This window comes from Vanessa cardui, chromosome 5, assembly GCF_905220365.1.
Source record: "Vanessa cardui chromosome 5, ilVanCard2.1, whole genome shotgun sequence".
NCBI lineage: Eukaryota > Metazoa > Arthropoda > Insecta > Lepidoptera > Nymphalidae > Vanessa > Vanessa cardui.
The window spans coordinates 15,052,989-15,068,718 of record NC_061127.1 but is presented as its reverse complement, the minus strand read 5'-3'; the positions used below and the strand labels follow the sequence as shown (position 1 = coordinate 15,068,718).

General features: G+C 31.3%; 1 protein-coding gene across 1 annotated transcript in view; it reads left to right on the top strand.

The window, feature by feature from the left end:
* Positions 1-6,460, top strand: part of LOC124530063 (allatostatin-A receptor) — a 96,818-nt gene extending 90,358 nt beyond the window's left edge. Inside the window, exon 4 of the mRNA XM_047104050.1 lies at positions 5,919-6,460. Coding sequence (XP_046960006.1) covers positions 5,919-6,023 — 105 coding nt within the window. The 3' untranslated portion in view covers positions 6,024-6,460. The remainder of the gene's footprint in view (positions 1-5,918) is intronic.
* Positions 6,461-15,730: the final 9,270 nt, after the last annotated feature.

The following is a 15,730-nucleotide window of genomic DNA, read 5'->3' as shown; positions in this document are numbered from 1 at the left end:
ATAATTGCATATTTAACACATTTTTGAGAGTCCTCCTAGGTAAAATGAAATGAAAAATATTAGACTACTTAAAAGTCGATTTACGATTATATAATGTAGTTATAGTTATTGTTATATTTGGAGCCGGTGTCAGCCACAGGCACACGCTTCAGCAATCAAAAGAAAGAAGCGATACGAGCCTCTTGATTGACCCAGTTTAATATCGTATAAAAGGTAATTTGTAAGAAATACTTCTTAAAGTATTCTCGTATTGTTTTTTGATAGGTATAGTATAGGGTTGGCTGACACCGACTGCCTGCAAGTTCTCTGATGTCATAGGTGGTAAAAGCCGCCACAATTGATACCATCCATAATCTATAGAGAAAAACTTTAACAGATAATATAGCTGTCTGCAAATCATTACGCTTATTACGAGCTCGTTTGTCACAAAGCAGTTTCAGCCTAAACACTTCTCAACTCCCGTTTTTACCTTCTGCAACCAATCAGGTCTCGCCACATTTTTAGGTATCATTAGGAGCATGTTTTCAAATTATGCTAATAAATAAAGTATATATAACAAATTAGAAACCATATGTCTTTCGAGATGAGAATTTTTAGTTCTTTTGCTCATTATCACGAGTTCCTCGGATGGTTGCAAGCTGCCTTATTAAGAATTTATCACGCGCCCCGAGCTACGGCAGAATAATTGAAAGTTCCATCGGGAAGCAAGGAATATTACTTGGAAATTGGTAATATCTTGCTGTATTTTATTTGAATAATGGACTTTATTATTTAGTATTTATGTACGTAAACATATAATGTCTTTAACAATTAATTATATTATTAAATAATTGGAAGTTATTGTTTATAAATTAATTTTTAATTTTATTCATTAATTATTTATGATTACCGTTTGTTTCCACAAAATAATTAAATATATAGATTTGCCCTATACTTTTAAAAAAATGATGGAATTTTGGTATGCTTATTTTCTTTTATATTCTCTTTATAAGCTTTTAGTAAAAAATATTACAGGGTCTATTTTTAAATGTAAATATTCTTTTTACCAATATATTATAATTTTATTTTTTATTTTATATGTTTATTTAAACTATTTCGATTTGCTTGTTATGATAAAAATATATTTAAATCAAAGTACAAATAACGTTTTTACTAAGACAATATTTGTTTAATTACGAAATATTTACAAAAGCTTTTTAATTATTGTTTACATAATGTAACCCTTATTTATATAGTTTAATTGAAAAACGATCGATATAACAAATATAAATATAATTTTAAATGAAAATTTGTATTTTCTAATTGTCTTTTGAATATTCTTTGATGATATTGAATATTTCTCATTCAAAATTATATATTATTTGTTACTTTATAATTTAATTCGTAAATTTTACCTTTAATATGCTGTTTCTGTATAATTTCCGAAGTATTGGGACCAGCTAAAGCGAGCTGGCTTCTTTTGCCACACAACACCTTGCCTTACCTAATGTAAGGCAGCAAAATTTCAAGTTAACTTCAAACAATAGTGGTCTAAATGTAATTGATACTACAGTTGTACCAGGAATCACTTCGGAATCAAAACTTCGGTGAAATCGTTTATCGTACCTGACTTGGAGATTTAACTCTGCAAGATACGCGATTAGAACAGCAAGACTAATTGATGTTAATTTGACTCGATTTATACATATATATATGTAAAGTAAATATACTTTCATAGTATTATGTCTTAAGGTATTTTTCTTTAGAGTAACTCTCAAAGGTTGAGAATCCCTAGAGATAGAGAACCTTTTTGTAACAGTGACTATTATCGTATCGATACGAGGAGGAAACTAATAACACCTTTTTTATGATATAGTTGGGCGGATGAGCATATGGGCCACCTAATGGTAAATGGTCACCCATAGACAATGACTGTAGTTACACTGGCCCACTCACCCTTCAGACCGGAAGACAACAATACTGAGTACTGTTATTTGGCGGTAAAATAACTGATGAGTGGGTGATACCTACCCAGACGGGCTTGCACATAGCCCTACCACCAATGCAAAGTTGGTTTCCAACTTCGCAAAAATAATTAAATAGAAAGCCTTACACATACTACGATAAATTTAAGACAACACGTTTACATAATATTTAATATGAAACATTTTTTTTTTAAAATAAATGAAACATTCATAGTTTACATATATGTATACTGCCAATGATAACACAGGTCATGTCAAATATAAAAATTAATTACATAAATAAATATGAAATAACATCACATACATTACTCTGATCTCAATGGAAGTTAATGGAAAGGAAGTTAAGTAAGCGTTATGGAAAATCAGAAGTAACGGTACAAACACCCAGACCCAAGACAACATAGAATACTAAAGGTAATCTACATCGACTCGGCCGGGAATTGAACCCGGGACCTCGGAGTAGCGTGCCTATGAAACTTGAAAGCCGGCGTACACACCACACGACCACGGTCCTGACATTAATAATTACATTTATTTATATTCGTTTTTTTTTTAATGCACTAATGACAAGGTATCCATATGAGCCTAAATTTTTCTGCATATTTTTCGTATCAACTCATCTATTTATTATAAATTTAATTATTTACTTATTTACAAATAGATGCGTCATTTGTACTACCGGATATTTGTATTCACTTTCGTTGCTACACTACAAAGTACCAAGCGCTCTGAGATCATCAATAAAGTCTGATGACGTATATCGTAAAAACTGTATTTACATCATGAAACATCGTATGCATCAATAAATTTCTTTGAACTCGACTAATTAGATGAGCGAACAAAAATCTTGATTATACGGAGCATCGAAGTTTTTTTTTTCATTCAACCTTTACAAAAGAAAGCACAATGAGTTATATGTTTATGCGGGTGTATTGAAAAAATTATAAAATGAAATATTGTTCAGATCAAAGAGTTGTACGGGCTGATATATTTATAATAAACGCTGGCAGACCAAGCCACCACTAACAGACGAACAATACCTTCATAATATAATAAGTATAGGAAAAACTGTGTATATTTTTTAAATTATTCATGAAGAGACGCAATGAACTATTGTTCATTTACGATTATAACGAGCTGTGCCCGCGACCTTTCACGCGTTTGAATTTAACAAGAAAAACATTGTAACCTAAGTTACTTATTGTATCAGTCGGTCCAGCCGTTCTAGAGAATACCCGGAACAAACAGACAGACAGACAGACAAAAATTGTAAAAAATGTTACTGTGGTATATGTACCTTGTATACATAGATATGCATTAAGAAAAAAAGGGCTATTTTAATGTAACAAACAGACAATATAATTTTATTATATGTATGGTATAGATGTCTGTGCTGCAGATATTTAGAAAGAAGTTTTCGAATTTCGTGTAATAAGTGCATCAATATGGACAGATGATTATAATGATTGAGGCGTTTCTTATGCTTCTGTTTTGTTTTTTCACGGAAAAAACACTGAACCAAATTTAATGACATTTTGTATAAACAAACTGAAAGATACACAAAGGTTAGTTTTGTTATGCCCTACAACTGACAAATATTTATTTTTAACCGACTTCTAACAAAGGATATTGTCAATTCGAGATATATTTTTAAAAAAGTTGGTTTAATTCATTATATTTTTTATGGCAGCGTTAGACGTATAAACAAATGTGCCACCTGAAGATGAGTGATCACAACAATAGACTAACAAGCCATTATGGAAATGTATGTATGTAATATATGTAATGTTAATGAAAATGCAGTAATGGGAGATAAAGTGAGGACTGGTGAAAGTTTCTATGTTTCATATTCACCAGCATATTTAGTAGATTTATGTCAATGATGAGTAAAATCTAAACTAATATATATCTAATAATTAATTAATTAATTCATTCATTCATTCATTCATTCATTCATTCATTCATTAATTCATTCATAATATTATAAATGTTGAAGTAATTATGTCTGTTACCTCTTCACGCTTAAATCGCTGAACCGATTAAAAAGAACTTTGGTATGGAGAAAGTTTGAGTTTCGGGGAAGTACATAGCCTTTTTTAATTTACCCCTTGTGGGTGTAAATCTCTTAGTTTACAAATTACAAAAACAAAGTTCCACTATAAGAGATACTCTCAAAAACGATTTCATCTTTTTGGATGTTTTTATTATTATTATATTTATTGGAAATAAATATATCATCTGTAACGTGACACGGGTTCCTGCCGTTTGAGTTTGTCCTTACATTGAAGAGGTATTGCGTTCAGCTGAGCTTGTAACATTTTGATATATTAGAATATTATTCATGGATTTGAAACAGTCGTTGGATTTCAATAAGTCATAAATTATATGGACCAATCTGTTATTCGTACTCAATAATATAAATGCGATAGTATGTCTGTTGGTCTTCCACAGTTAGAAATAAAGCAAGGACGTAGATAGATTATTTTTTAAGTCAACCCTTTAGGGAGCAAATTAGAGAAGCTATTTCCAGCGACCACTTATTAATTTAGAACATTATATATGATAAATTCTGCTACATATATTGAATTGGAGTGCAATGGAATTAATTCCAAAATTTCTGGTTAAAAGCTGAAGTTTATGGAGAACAAAGTGGCACCAGCTCAGTAATGGGATCAAATCCAAATCAAACTTAAATACATCCCTACATATTATAAAACAAAGTCTCCCAGTTACGTTTATCTGTCTGTATATTCGCGATAAGCTCCAAAACTATTGAATAGACTTAAATGCGATTTTCAATAATTGATAGAGGGATTCATAAGGAAAGTTCAGGTATGACAATTGTTAAAAGTTAGAAATAAAATTATGTCTACCCGTGCGAAGCTGGGACGGGCCGCTAGTATTTGTCTAAAATATCATAACAGGAAAACCTATTGGACAAGGGTAAAAATATCAACGAACATGATTCGCTATCTCAATAGCGTCGTTTTAAATTTTTTGTTTGATCACGTTTAGCCACCGCGAGCCTTCTGATTGGAGAGCTAATATTTATTTACAATTTGGTACGAAGTCTTATACCAATATTTCTATAATAAAGGTTTGCCAAATCAAAATATCGAGATGAAATATTCTTTTATATGAACGTTTTATTAAAATAAAACGGAATGTAATTGTTACGACATACTTTTTATACGGAAAGAACTACGGTAAACAACTTAGATGTAGCATCGGCCGGCATAAATTCAATAAAACCGATTACTGCTGATTAATACAAACAATAGGAATAGCTATTCATCGCTAAAGATTCTCGCGTCAGTTCAACTCAAGACAGGAAGTGGATGTAAGTCGACGTGTCAAATGGTGAATACATTAGGTCATATGATATTACAAGTTATTACGTTTGTGTAAAGATCATATTCACATAAGAAATAAATCTTGACAATTTGGGATAGCGTACTTAATTCGGATGTGATCGGTTTTACGAATTTTGCCGATGCTACATCTAAGTTGTATCGTACTTGTCAATGCGTTCGTTTTAAAAATAAACAACTCAGACCCGAGTAAAATGTTGGAAGAAAATTTGCGTTATTTCTTTTAACTTTCACAGAAATCTCTCGTCCGTAATTAAACCCATACGTTATTTTAAATGTATTACGAATAAAATAATAACAGCTTTTACGAACGAGTTAATGTTAAACATTGCGTGTCTTACGTTCAATTAATTTACAATTTCATATAAGAAAAATGCAAATATTACACGAAGAAAGCGCTTATAAACATAAAACATTTGAAATTAAAAAAAAGTACACAAACTATTAAAGCAATATTTTTTAATTACATTGAGATTTAATGAACATGTTTTTACATGTAAATACATTAGGTAATCATAATGGTATTTTAATTATACACTAAGTAATCAATAACTGTATTAAATTATACATGTTATTTGTCCAGGTGATGTACTGTCCGCCGCCGTACTCCGAAGCTATGTCAGGACGACCACAACCAACCAAGACCACACGAACTGGCAACGGTAACTCCTGCCACGACATCGTTTGAGAATCACTGCGCAGTCGCACACACATAACATCCGATCAAGCAACTATAGTATAGATTACTAATTGTGTGCGACTCATAAATAATCATTTGTTATCTATCAGCTACCATTTAACTTGTTGAACCACATATAATTAACAATAAAGCAAATTTAATATTATAATGTAAATCTAGAAATACAACGTATAATCCAATTATACAATTTGTTCTTTCGTAGTTAATTATGTAATAATTGTTATTATAGCTATTAAATAAATAAAAATCTTGGTTTGTGTTATAAGTACCACCGTATAAAGATTAAAATAGTATTAATTGTAAATATAATGTATAGTATTGTATAGTTACACATTCTTAGGTAGTGTGTTTTAATGAATATAAATTTGAATTGTATAATTTGATTTTTAGATTCGAGGTGTAAATATTTGTTTTTAATTGTAGTCAATTTGTATATATTAAAAAAACAATTTAGATATACATAAATAAATATTAACATTTACGTATATTTCCATATTTATTGAGCCCAAATATGGAAATATGCGTCTTTTTCGTGTAAATAGAATTATATGTAATGTGATTACGAAATATGTAATAGTATTTAACATATAGATTAAAACATCGAAATAATATAAGTTAAAATTAATTATACTAAATATAGCATTAGTTAAATTTAATTAGCACTTTATAATAGAATCGCCTTAGTTGTAGAAGATTTTTTTTTAATTAATATTGTATAAATGACGCACTTGGCATAAAATGCTTAATTTATTTATTTATCATTAAATATATATATTATATGATGTATAAGATAGTTATGGATTACGCTTTGTGTAACACTACGGAAAGTAAATGTTTTAATTAAATTTGTATTTTATTTACCCAATCATCAATTGATATTTATTTACTATAGAGATTATAGATACATAACCAACTTTCTTGTTAATCTGAGTGACGGCGTTGATAGCTCTGAAACAGATATAATATAAAATATTTTTTCTAAAAAATAACACCGACTACAAAATGATCACAAAAAAGTAATAATCGGACGATCGTATGTAAATATTTCTACATTTTGTTTTTCACTCAAAATCGTCCGACTTCAATAATACGTGTTTAAATCAAATTATTTTATTACTTTTTTTTGTGATCATTTTGAAGTTGGTGTTATTTTTTAGAAATAATATTTTTTTTTTACTGTTTTTAGTGTTATTTTCTCAAAATAGAAATTAAAAGTCCTTATGTAACAAATGGTTTTTCGTTGATTTTTTCAAAAAGCGCTGAATCTATTTCAATAAAACTTATATGGGACCACTTCTGGAGCATGATATAAAAAACAATAACATAACAAAATAAATGTTTAGTGAACCTGTACTTCTCTTCATAAAAACTACGAAGAGGAGTATAAATCCTTATATTAATGTTGAAAGAACTATTTCCTAACTCCTAGTAATTGAGGACTCACACTTACTTATATGTAAAACACGGTTCATATGCCTATAAAATTTGTGGGTTTCCCTCGATTTCTCCAGGATCACATCATCAGACTCTGATATCCTCATTATGGTACCATTCCAGGAGTATCTTATTTGTAACTAATCAAAATCGGTTCATAAATGGCGTAGTAATCGGCAAACAAACGTAAAAAAAAGTATATTATATACTGGTCGAATTGAGAACACTCTTTTTTTTCCTCCTTTTTGAAGTCGCTTAAAAATAAACTTCTATATATAAGGTTTATTAATCGAGTTATAAGTGTAGGTTAAATGAACCTGTCGGTAAGATTAGACATGAATAATGAATCAGAGTGAAATGAGGCGCCATTACACGCGACACATCCGCGCTTACAATACAACAAACCCCTTTCCGTATTATAAGCAGATAAGCCTTCCTAATGATCCTTGTAATAAGACAATGTTTTCTCGTGATTTCATATCCAAATCAAATCAAATAAAATCAAAATAAACTTTATTCAAGTGGGCCTCCACAAGCACCTTTGAATCGTCAATTAACAATTAAGTGAAGCTACCACCGGTTCGGAAAGTAGATTCAACCGAGAAGAACCGGCAAGAAACTCAGTAGTTACTCTTTTCAACATTTAAAAAATACAAAGTCATGTTGGTTAATACAATTATTGAAATTAACATTTTAAATTACTTCTATATACATACATATACTATTAATTATTGAAATTATCATAGAATTTTAAATCATAAATTTATGTTTCTATAATAATATTATAAATGTGTAAGTAACTCTGTCTGACTGTCGTTCTTTCACGACCAAACCGATGAATCGAATTTGATGAAATTCGTTGTGAAACAAACTTGAACTTCAAGAAAGGACATACTACATTTAAATAAAACTAATTATAACGGATGAATCGCGTACATTAATTATTTTTTTTTTAAACATCCCGACGTTTCGAGCACTTTGCAGTGTTCGTGGTCACGGGTAGACTAAGATGACATTTGTCTATTTTGTCTATTTGTCTTAGTCTACCCGTGACCAAGAACACTGCAAAGTGCTCGAAACGTCGGGATGTTTAAAAAAAAAAAATAATTATTATACGCGATTCATCCGTTATAATTAGTTTTATTTAAATGTGTAATAATCGAGAAAATTTAAGACAACAATAAGGACATACTACGTTTTTTGCCAAGCTCCCAGCGCGAAAGCGAACGCGTGCGAAGCTGCGGGCGACTACTAGTATTATTATAAAGTAATATTATATTTTATTGATTAAAACAAATAATTAAAAAATATCATTTACATATATACCCTACAGCTCCGATATCGTTTCAGTGTATTTTCACATCAAAGAGAAAAATGTTTACATAGAGAAAAAAAGTAATAAATGTTTCGAAAAATAAACATTCGTCATATTCGTATAGTCAGTATATTTTACCTAAAAATATTTTTGAATCTATAACAAAAATGTTATGATGTTGCCATTTATTGATAGCTCGAATACCTAGAACTGAGTACTGTATAATTAATTACGAGTGTTATTAAACCTCTGACTATATTGAATGTAATCAAAGTATTAAAATTAGATATAATTATATAAGTTAATTAAAAATGTTTTCTAATAAAGAGAAAAGTCAGACGCCATCGATTCACATTAAATTTTATATTAATCTAGCTGAATCTGCGGCGTAAGTAACGTTAACGTGGAATTCATCTTGACACGATAATAATATTTTTATGTTTAAGTAATTATCATAATCAGACCGTTTTTGTACACTGCTGGACATAGGCCTCTAAAAGTGCACGCCACTGTGGTCTTTCTCCGGCTACTCGCATCCAGCTCCTGCCTGCCATCTTGCGTGAATCGTCACTCCACCGTGCCTGAGGACGTCCTACACTACGTTTGCCGAGACGCGGTCTCCACTCTAGAACACGTATTACCCAACGGTTGTCGGTTCTACGACAAATATGACCAGCCCACTGCCACTTCAGTTTACTAAAAATTAGTAAGCTGAATCGGCAGTATTAGTAAGTAATTATATAATAATAATGTGCGTTTAATAATGTTATAAAAATTTATATATAAAAAAATAATAATGTCGAATTGAGACTCCTGGACTATAGAGAAAAAAAATCCATGGCACGCCCTTCCTTTTTCCAAGTTTCTTCTTCAACTCGTATCAGGCCAGCGTAGTGGAATATGACCTCAATTCTCCAGTAATGAGAGAACTTAGGTTAATATATTTCAATGAAAGAAAATTCATACTCACTTGATTCTGACTCAATTGAATCAATATAGGGTGTCTACTAAGATACTTATTTGAATTATTCAATTAATATTCAAGTATCAAAATCACATAATTTATTGAGTTTCATAATTGGAGAACAGTTTTAGAAATCCACGATATTTCTAAATGTTATGGGTACCAAAAATCTTAAATAGTTGTTTTTCATATTTCTATCTCTGGCAAATTACAGGCAGTTCGCATTCAGTGTTTCATTGCAATTTGATAGTCCAATTTATTTCATTATTATTTCACCCCTTGAAACATTTTTCAATAGCCTACGTAAATATTTTCACATTTTCATCGTTAAACTAAAGAACTTAGCATACTACATACATATAATATTCCATAATAATAAAAATAAATGACTCTATAATATGTTAATTGTTTGTTCAATTGCGATATAAGCCATCTGACAGCCAAATTTATTACGACCTCTTTAGAGACTTATAAAGATAATACTATAAGACAATCCCTCAAAAATCTTAAGCTATTTCCATCAACAAATTTACTATATTCGACTACGAGTACGTGAATAAAGTATATTTTTATTATTTTCCTGTTAAGAAACCTTATTAACCCACGTTTCTAATTACAATATAAGAGTGTGCACCTAAAATTAATTTATATCGAAAATAATACTCGATTTCCATTAATTTCCTCTCATTACGGGCTTTTCATTAGACCTGCTAATTGACCCGATGATTCTGCAATATTATCAAAATATATATTATACCAGATCGTGATATATTAGTAATCAATCATAATCTGGAACAGAAATATTTTTTATCATGTAAAAGATTACTAATTATATTGAAGGAAAATAGAATAGGTATGTCATTTAGCCTTAATTATCTTAAATGTTATGCTTCTTTGAATAACTGAAAATATTTTATGCAAAGTTAAGCTTGTTTGATTTTATATAGGTAATTTCAGATTTAGATTCATGAGTATCATGGAGTATAGATTTCAGATATATCATTTTCTTCATTAATTAATTTAAGCTTTGTGAAATAATATATAAATAGTAATATACATAGAGGCGAGTCGCGAGTAGATAATTACTTCATAGTGGACTTCATAAGCATATGTTGATAATATAAAAGATTTCCAAGTAGATTTCAAGTAGACTGTTAAAAGAACTTTTGAATCGTCATTTAACATATTATATTAAGTGAAGCTAACACCGGTTTCGAATATAGATTCTACAGAGACGTAGCAAAAAACTCAGTAATTACTCTTTTTCAATAATTAAAAATACAGGGTGATGTTAGTTAAATACAATTATATATCTATATAACATAGAAGCCTGGAAGTCAAAATATATTGATTTTATAGAACCACTCCCAAAGTGCGTCCGTGCATGAATTGACAAAATGCCCAAGGTTGACTTCCGCGTCCAATTGGACCTCACTACTTCCTTCTTGTCCCTGACCCGCCTGGATAGGGCAACCCCCGCAGTATTTGTCAATCCGTCGTAACCCATCGTTCGATTCGAAGTTCTCCAACGAAAATTGTTTGGAGAGTGTGCACAACGCTACTGGACGTTCATAAATTTTTCGGACTATAATCACCATCATAATCTTTACACAGTAAAAAACAAAGTCGCTTTCTCTGTTTCTATATCCCTAAGTATGTATGCTTAAATCTCTAAAAATACGCAGCGGATTTTGACTCATTTTTTTTAATAGGTACTCTGATTCTAGAGAAACGTTCTTGTATATAATAAATTGTCAGTAAAGTAATGAAACATTAAACATTTAAGAAGTTTCTAATGTGATGTCGGTAAGAATACGTACGTCATGATGATGATTGCGGGTTCAAACCGAGGCAAACTCCGTTGAATTTTTATGTGCTTAATTTGTGTTTATAATTCATCTCGTGTTCGGTGGTGAAGGAAAAAATCTTGAGAAAAACTGTGTCTTGCGCTGTGTGTCTCTCTTATTTCACCGAATCCTTCAATCCGCTTTAAATCAGCGTGGTGGCATATGCTCCAAACCTTCACATCAAAGGGAGAGGAGGCTTTAGCCGAGCACTCGGAAATTTACCGGCTGTATCTTGACTATATTCTTTGCCCTTAATTTCCTATGTTATTAAGTACAACATTTACAAAACCGGTCGTATTTATGCCGATAAAAAGAAAATAATTAACTACATGTGTGTAAGCAACACGCAATCATAAATTCTATAGCATTTCTTTCATAGCCTTTATAGACCTCCAAGTTATTCCATCCGTTTAATTAAGCTAGAATAAAAGAGACAATACCGACCTCTTTTATGGATCATGATTGATCGTCGACACTTGATTTCCCTTCGCTCATGTTGAACCAACATCGGAGACGGGTAAATTAATTAATCGTTAATTTTAAGTGGTTCTTCAGTAAAGATTATATTTTTATAACGTTTTTTCTTTATTCAACAAGTTAGCTAATTGAACGAGTTAAGTAATTAGTAAAGAAAACCCTTCGTTTTCTTTCCTTTATCTTTAAGAGGAGGGATGGAATCCCATTAAAGCTAAAGGGGCCTTTACCTAACAGTGAGATATTGATGGGTTGTTTAGATTTTTACAATTTGTGGATAGCGTAAACCGTAAAAATATTTATGATATTTTATATTGTCGAGGTAAAGAGTCGAGATGGCCCAGTGGTTAGAACGCGTGAATCTTAACCGATGATTGCGGGTTCAAACCCAGGCAAGCACCACTGTTTCATGTGCTTAATTTGTCTTTATAATTCATCTCGTGATCAGTGGTGAAGGAAAACATCGCGAGGAAACTTGCATGTGGCAAATTTCATAGAAATTCAACATTCACAAACAGCGTGATGGAATATGTTCCAAGCCTTCTCCTCAAAGGGAGAGGAGGCCTTTAGCCCAGCAGTGGGAATTTATAGGCTGTTGTTGTTGTTGTATATGGAAAAACAGGATAGTATATCACTCTAGCGTTTGGTTCGCAGAAATTTATATAGGTATATTAAAGTTTATTTTTTCAATATATAGAAAAGACTAGACCATACGCAAAATTGTTTAGACTATCAGAAAAATAACTAAAGATAAAGCTCGAAATTTTTGCTAAGTTTTATTTCAAATACCGGACAGTGGTCACAAATGTCGACCGGGACTGCGGAAGTGTTTTTTTTAACGCGAATATTCAAAGGGAATAAATGTTTTTATCGGTTGGACTTTGAAATTCTTGTTCGTGTTATTTTAACGTTTAATAACCTTATGAAAATACTGAAAATTTCTTGCAATTATTGACTAACTGACTAACTTATTTCCAATATATTTTCGGTTAGCACTTAACATAGAATACCAAGAATCCATGTTTGCAAATAGTCCTTCGAAGTCTTCTTCTACTAAGAAGATTTCGAAGGCAAGAAACTCAGCAGTTACTGTACGCATCATCATTAAATTTGTATATAATCTATCAGGATAAAAAAGGGGACACCTGACTACTCACCCCCGAAAGTAGTTTTTTAACAAATTTATTCAAACACGAAATCCATTCACGCAAAGTTGAAGCACGCAAATTATTTTGCAAACATCACTGTGTTACGCAAAAATATTATATAATACGACTAGGAAAAGGGTACGCTCTGAGAGTTACAGCCTTATCGTTGGTTCGCAGGTGAGCTTAGTTGATACATTACTTTATTCTTAAACAGGTTAATATATTTCATCTGAAATTACCATAAGAAATATAAGTCTTTAACTTTTTCATTTATACCTATATACCTTTGTACGTATAGCCGTAAAAATAGAAGAAAAACATCCTTAATTACAATGTAAGTAACAGTGAACGATGAACGAATGATGATACCCTCCTAAGCAATTAAAAGAATATTATTATCAAAGTAAAAACAGAAAAATTCTTTCAGGTATCCCAAACAATTCTAGCCCCTCATACTCCCCATTCGTTAGGATGATAAATCCTAAGCAGTAAGACAAAGTTCAATCACAGGACTGCTTTGCGTATTGAGCTATTTTTTAAGATAACACACTTCGAATTTCTAAAATCCGAGCTTAAAATGTTTTTTTTTTTTGATCAAGGAGACAGTCAAATAAATTCTCTACATAAGGCAACGACAAAAAAAATTTGACGACATAATACTCTTTGTGTTGTTCTTCTTTGCCAGTAGATCCTCAGGAAAACTAGTATTGGCAACATCATGATACTCTGATAATCACTGGGCATATAGGCCCTAACTCACTAACAAAACAACAAGTCACGTAGACTTACTGAATATTGCCTGTGAGGAAATATGTACCGAGACGCCGAAAAATTTACAGCAAACTATATTTTGTAAAAAATCGTGCAGCCCTGATTTCTGAACTAGTGTTAACGGTACGTCAGAATTCAGTTCCTTTTTAATGCAAATACAACCTTAAAATGTGTAACAATAAGGTCATAATTTTCGTACTTAAAATTAATCCAAACCGTGATCGCTTAGCGATTATTTTCAATAATCCAAGTTGTGGATAGATCGCTATCTCCGTTTATCAGAAAGAACTTATCTTAGATTTTCGTTTCTCAGTCAAGGATAAGTGTTATCTATTTTTAACACGACAGATTACTTTTCTCTCTCATCTCTTTGAGCTTCTTCGAACGTTTCGTTTCTATACCGAATTGAGAATGAGCTCAAAACTTGTTTAACATTTGTATTTTAATTGTAATATATATTTTTATTAATTTGTTATCATTTCATAACTCTCTGTAGCAAGCGACTGTTTATAGATAGGCATATAATATATGTTTATATACATGGTTGAGTTATGTAAATTTAATCTGTTTTCATATTTAAAAAAACGTGATTCAAAACCTACAACGTATGTATAATAAAATGAAACGCTTCAAAATCAAGCGGTCTCTGAGAACGGATCAGTTAAAAACAAATTATTCGATAATTTATTGCGGGATTATTGGTGTTGTGGTTATGAATTTGTTTTTACAGATTGAATACCGTAACATTACTCATTTATAATTTATTTTGTTTATAGTTAACAATGAAAACAACGGTTAAGAGCAGAACTTTTTACATTTTCATATTTCAATAATTTTAATATCAATTATGGAATCTGTGGTATCTCTTATGACTATTTCTACTATGATTGAAAGTGTAAAGATTATCCCAGAGCTGAGAAATGAAGGGCAACATCTATTCGTGAAGCCTTTGCAAAATGGTCATTTTGATAACGATAAAGTAACAGACATAGCTAGGAGGATCAGCAAGCTGAAGTGGTATTGGGCTGGCCATATCTGTCGTGGGAGCGATGGCCGCTGGAGCGACGAGTAGTAGAGTGGAGACCTCGTCTCGGTAAGCGTAATGTAGGACGACCTCCGACCCGCTGGTCCGTCGACCTTCGCAGGATCGCCGGTGCAGGCTGGATTAGAGAGGCAGAGGATCGAGCAACGTGGCGCGGTCTGGGGGAGACCTATGTTCAACAGTGGACAGCAAGAGGCTGATGATACTGATGATAGTGTTACATTTTGATAGATAAGAAAAAAGATTCATAAAGAAAATTTTCAAATAATTTAAACTTCAATGGCTGGTTATAACATTACCAAGTTCGTTAAAATATATTTATTTTTTCAAATATTCTTGTCATCTTGGGTGAGTAGGTCATCCAACTATCTAACGACAAATAAGGAGTATAAAGAACATTAACATTGTTAATGCGCTCTCATGACTATAAATGTCTATGAACATCATATGAGTTAAAATAAATTGTTCCTTATACTCTTAAAAGTAGAACTCATTTTAAAGCGACAAGATCACTGTAAATTTAGTGGTATTCAGATAAGTTTTCTTAAAGCCCAATGATAGACTTAATTTTTGAGTTCTTTCCATTGCATAAAATTCATTATGGAGAATCACTAAGACAGAGTTTTTGAGATGTTCATTGCACCAAATATATAATGAAGAATTATTTAGCATATAGTTTTAAAGGTATTTCAAAGACCTC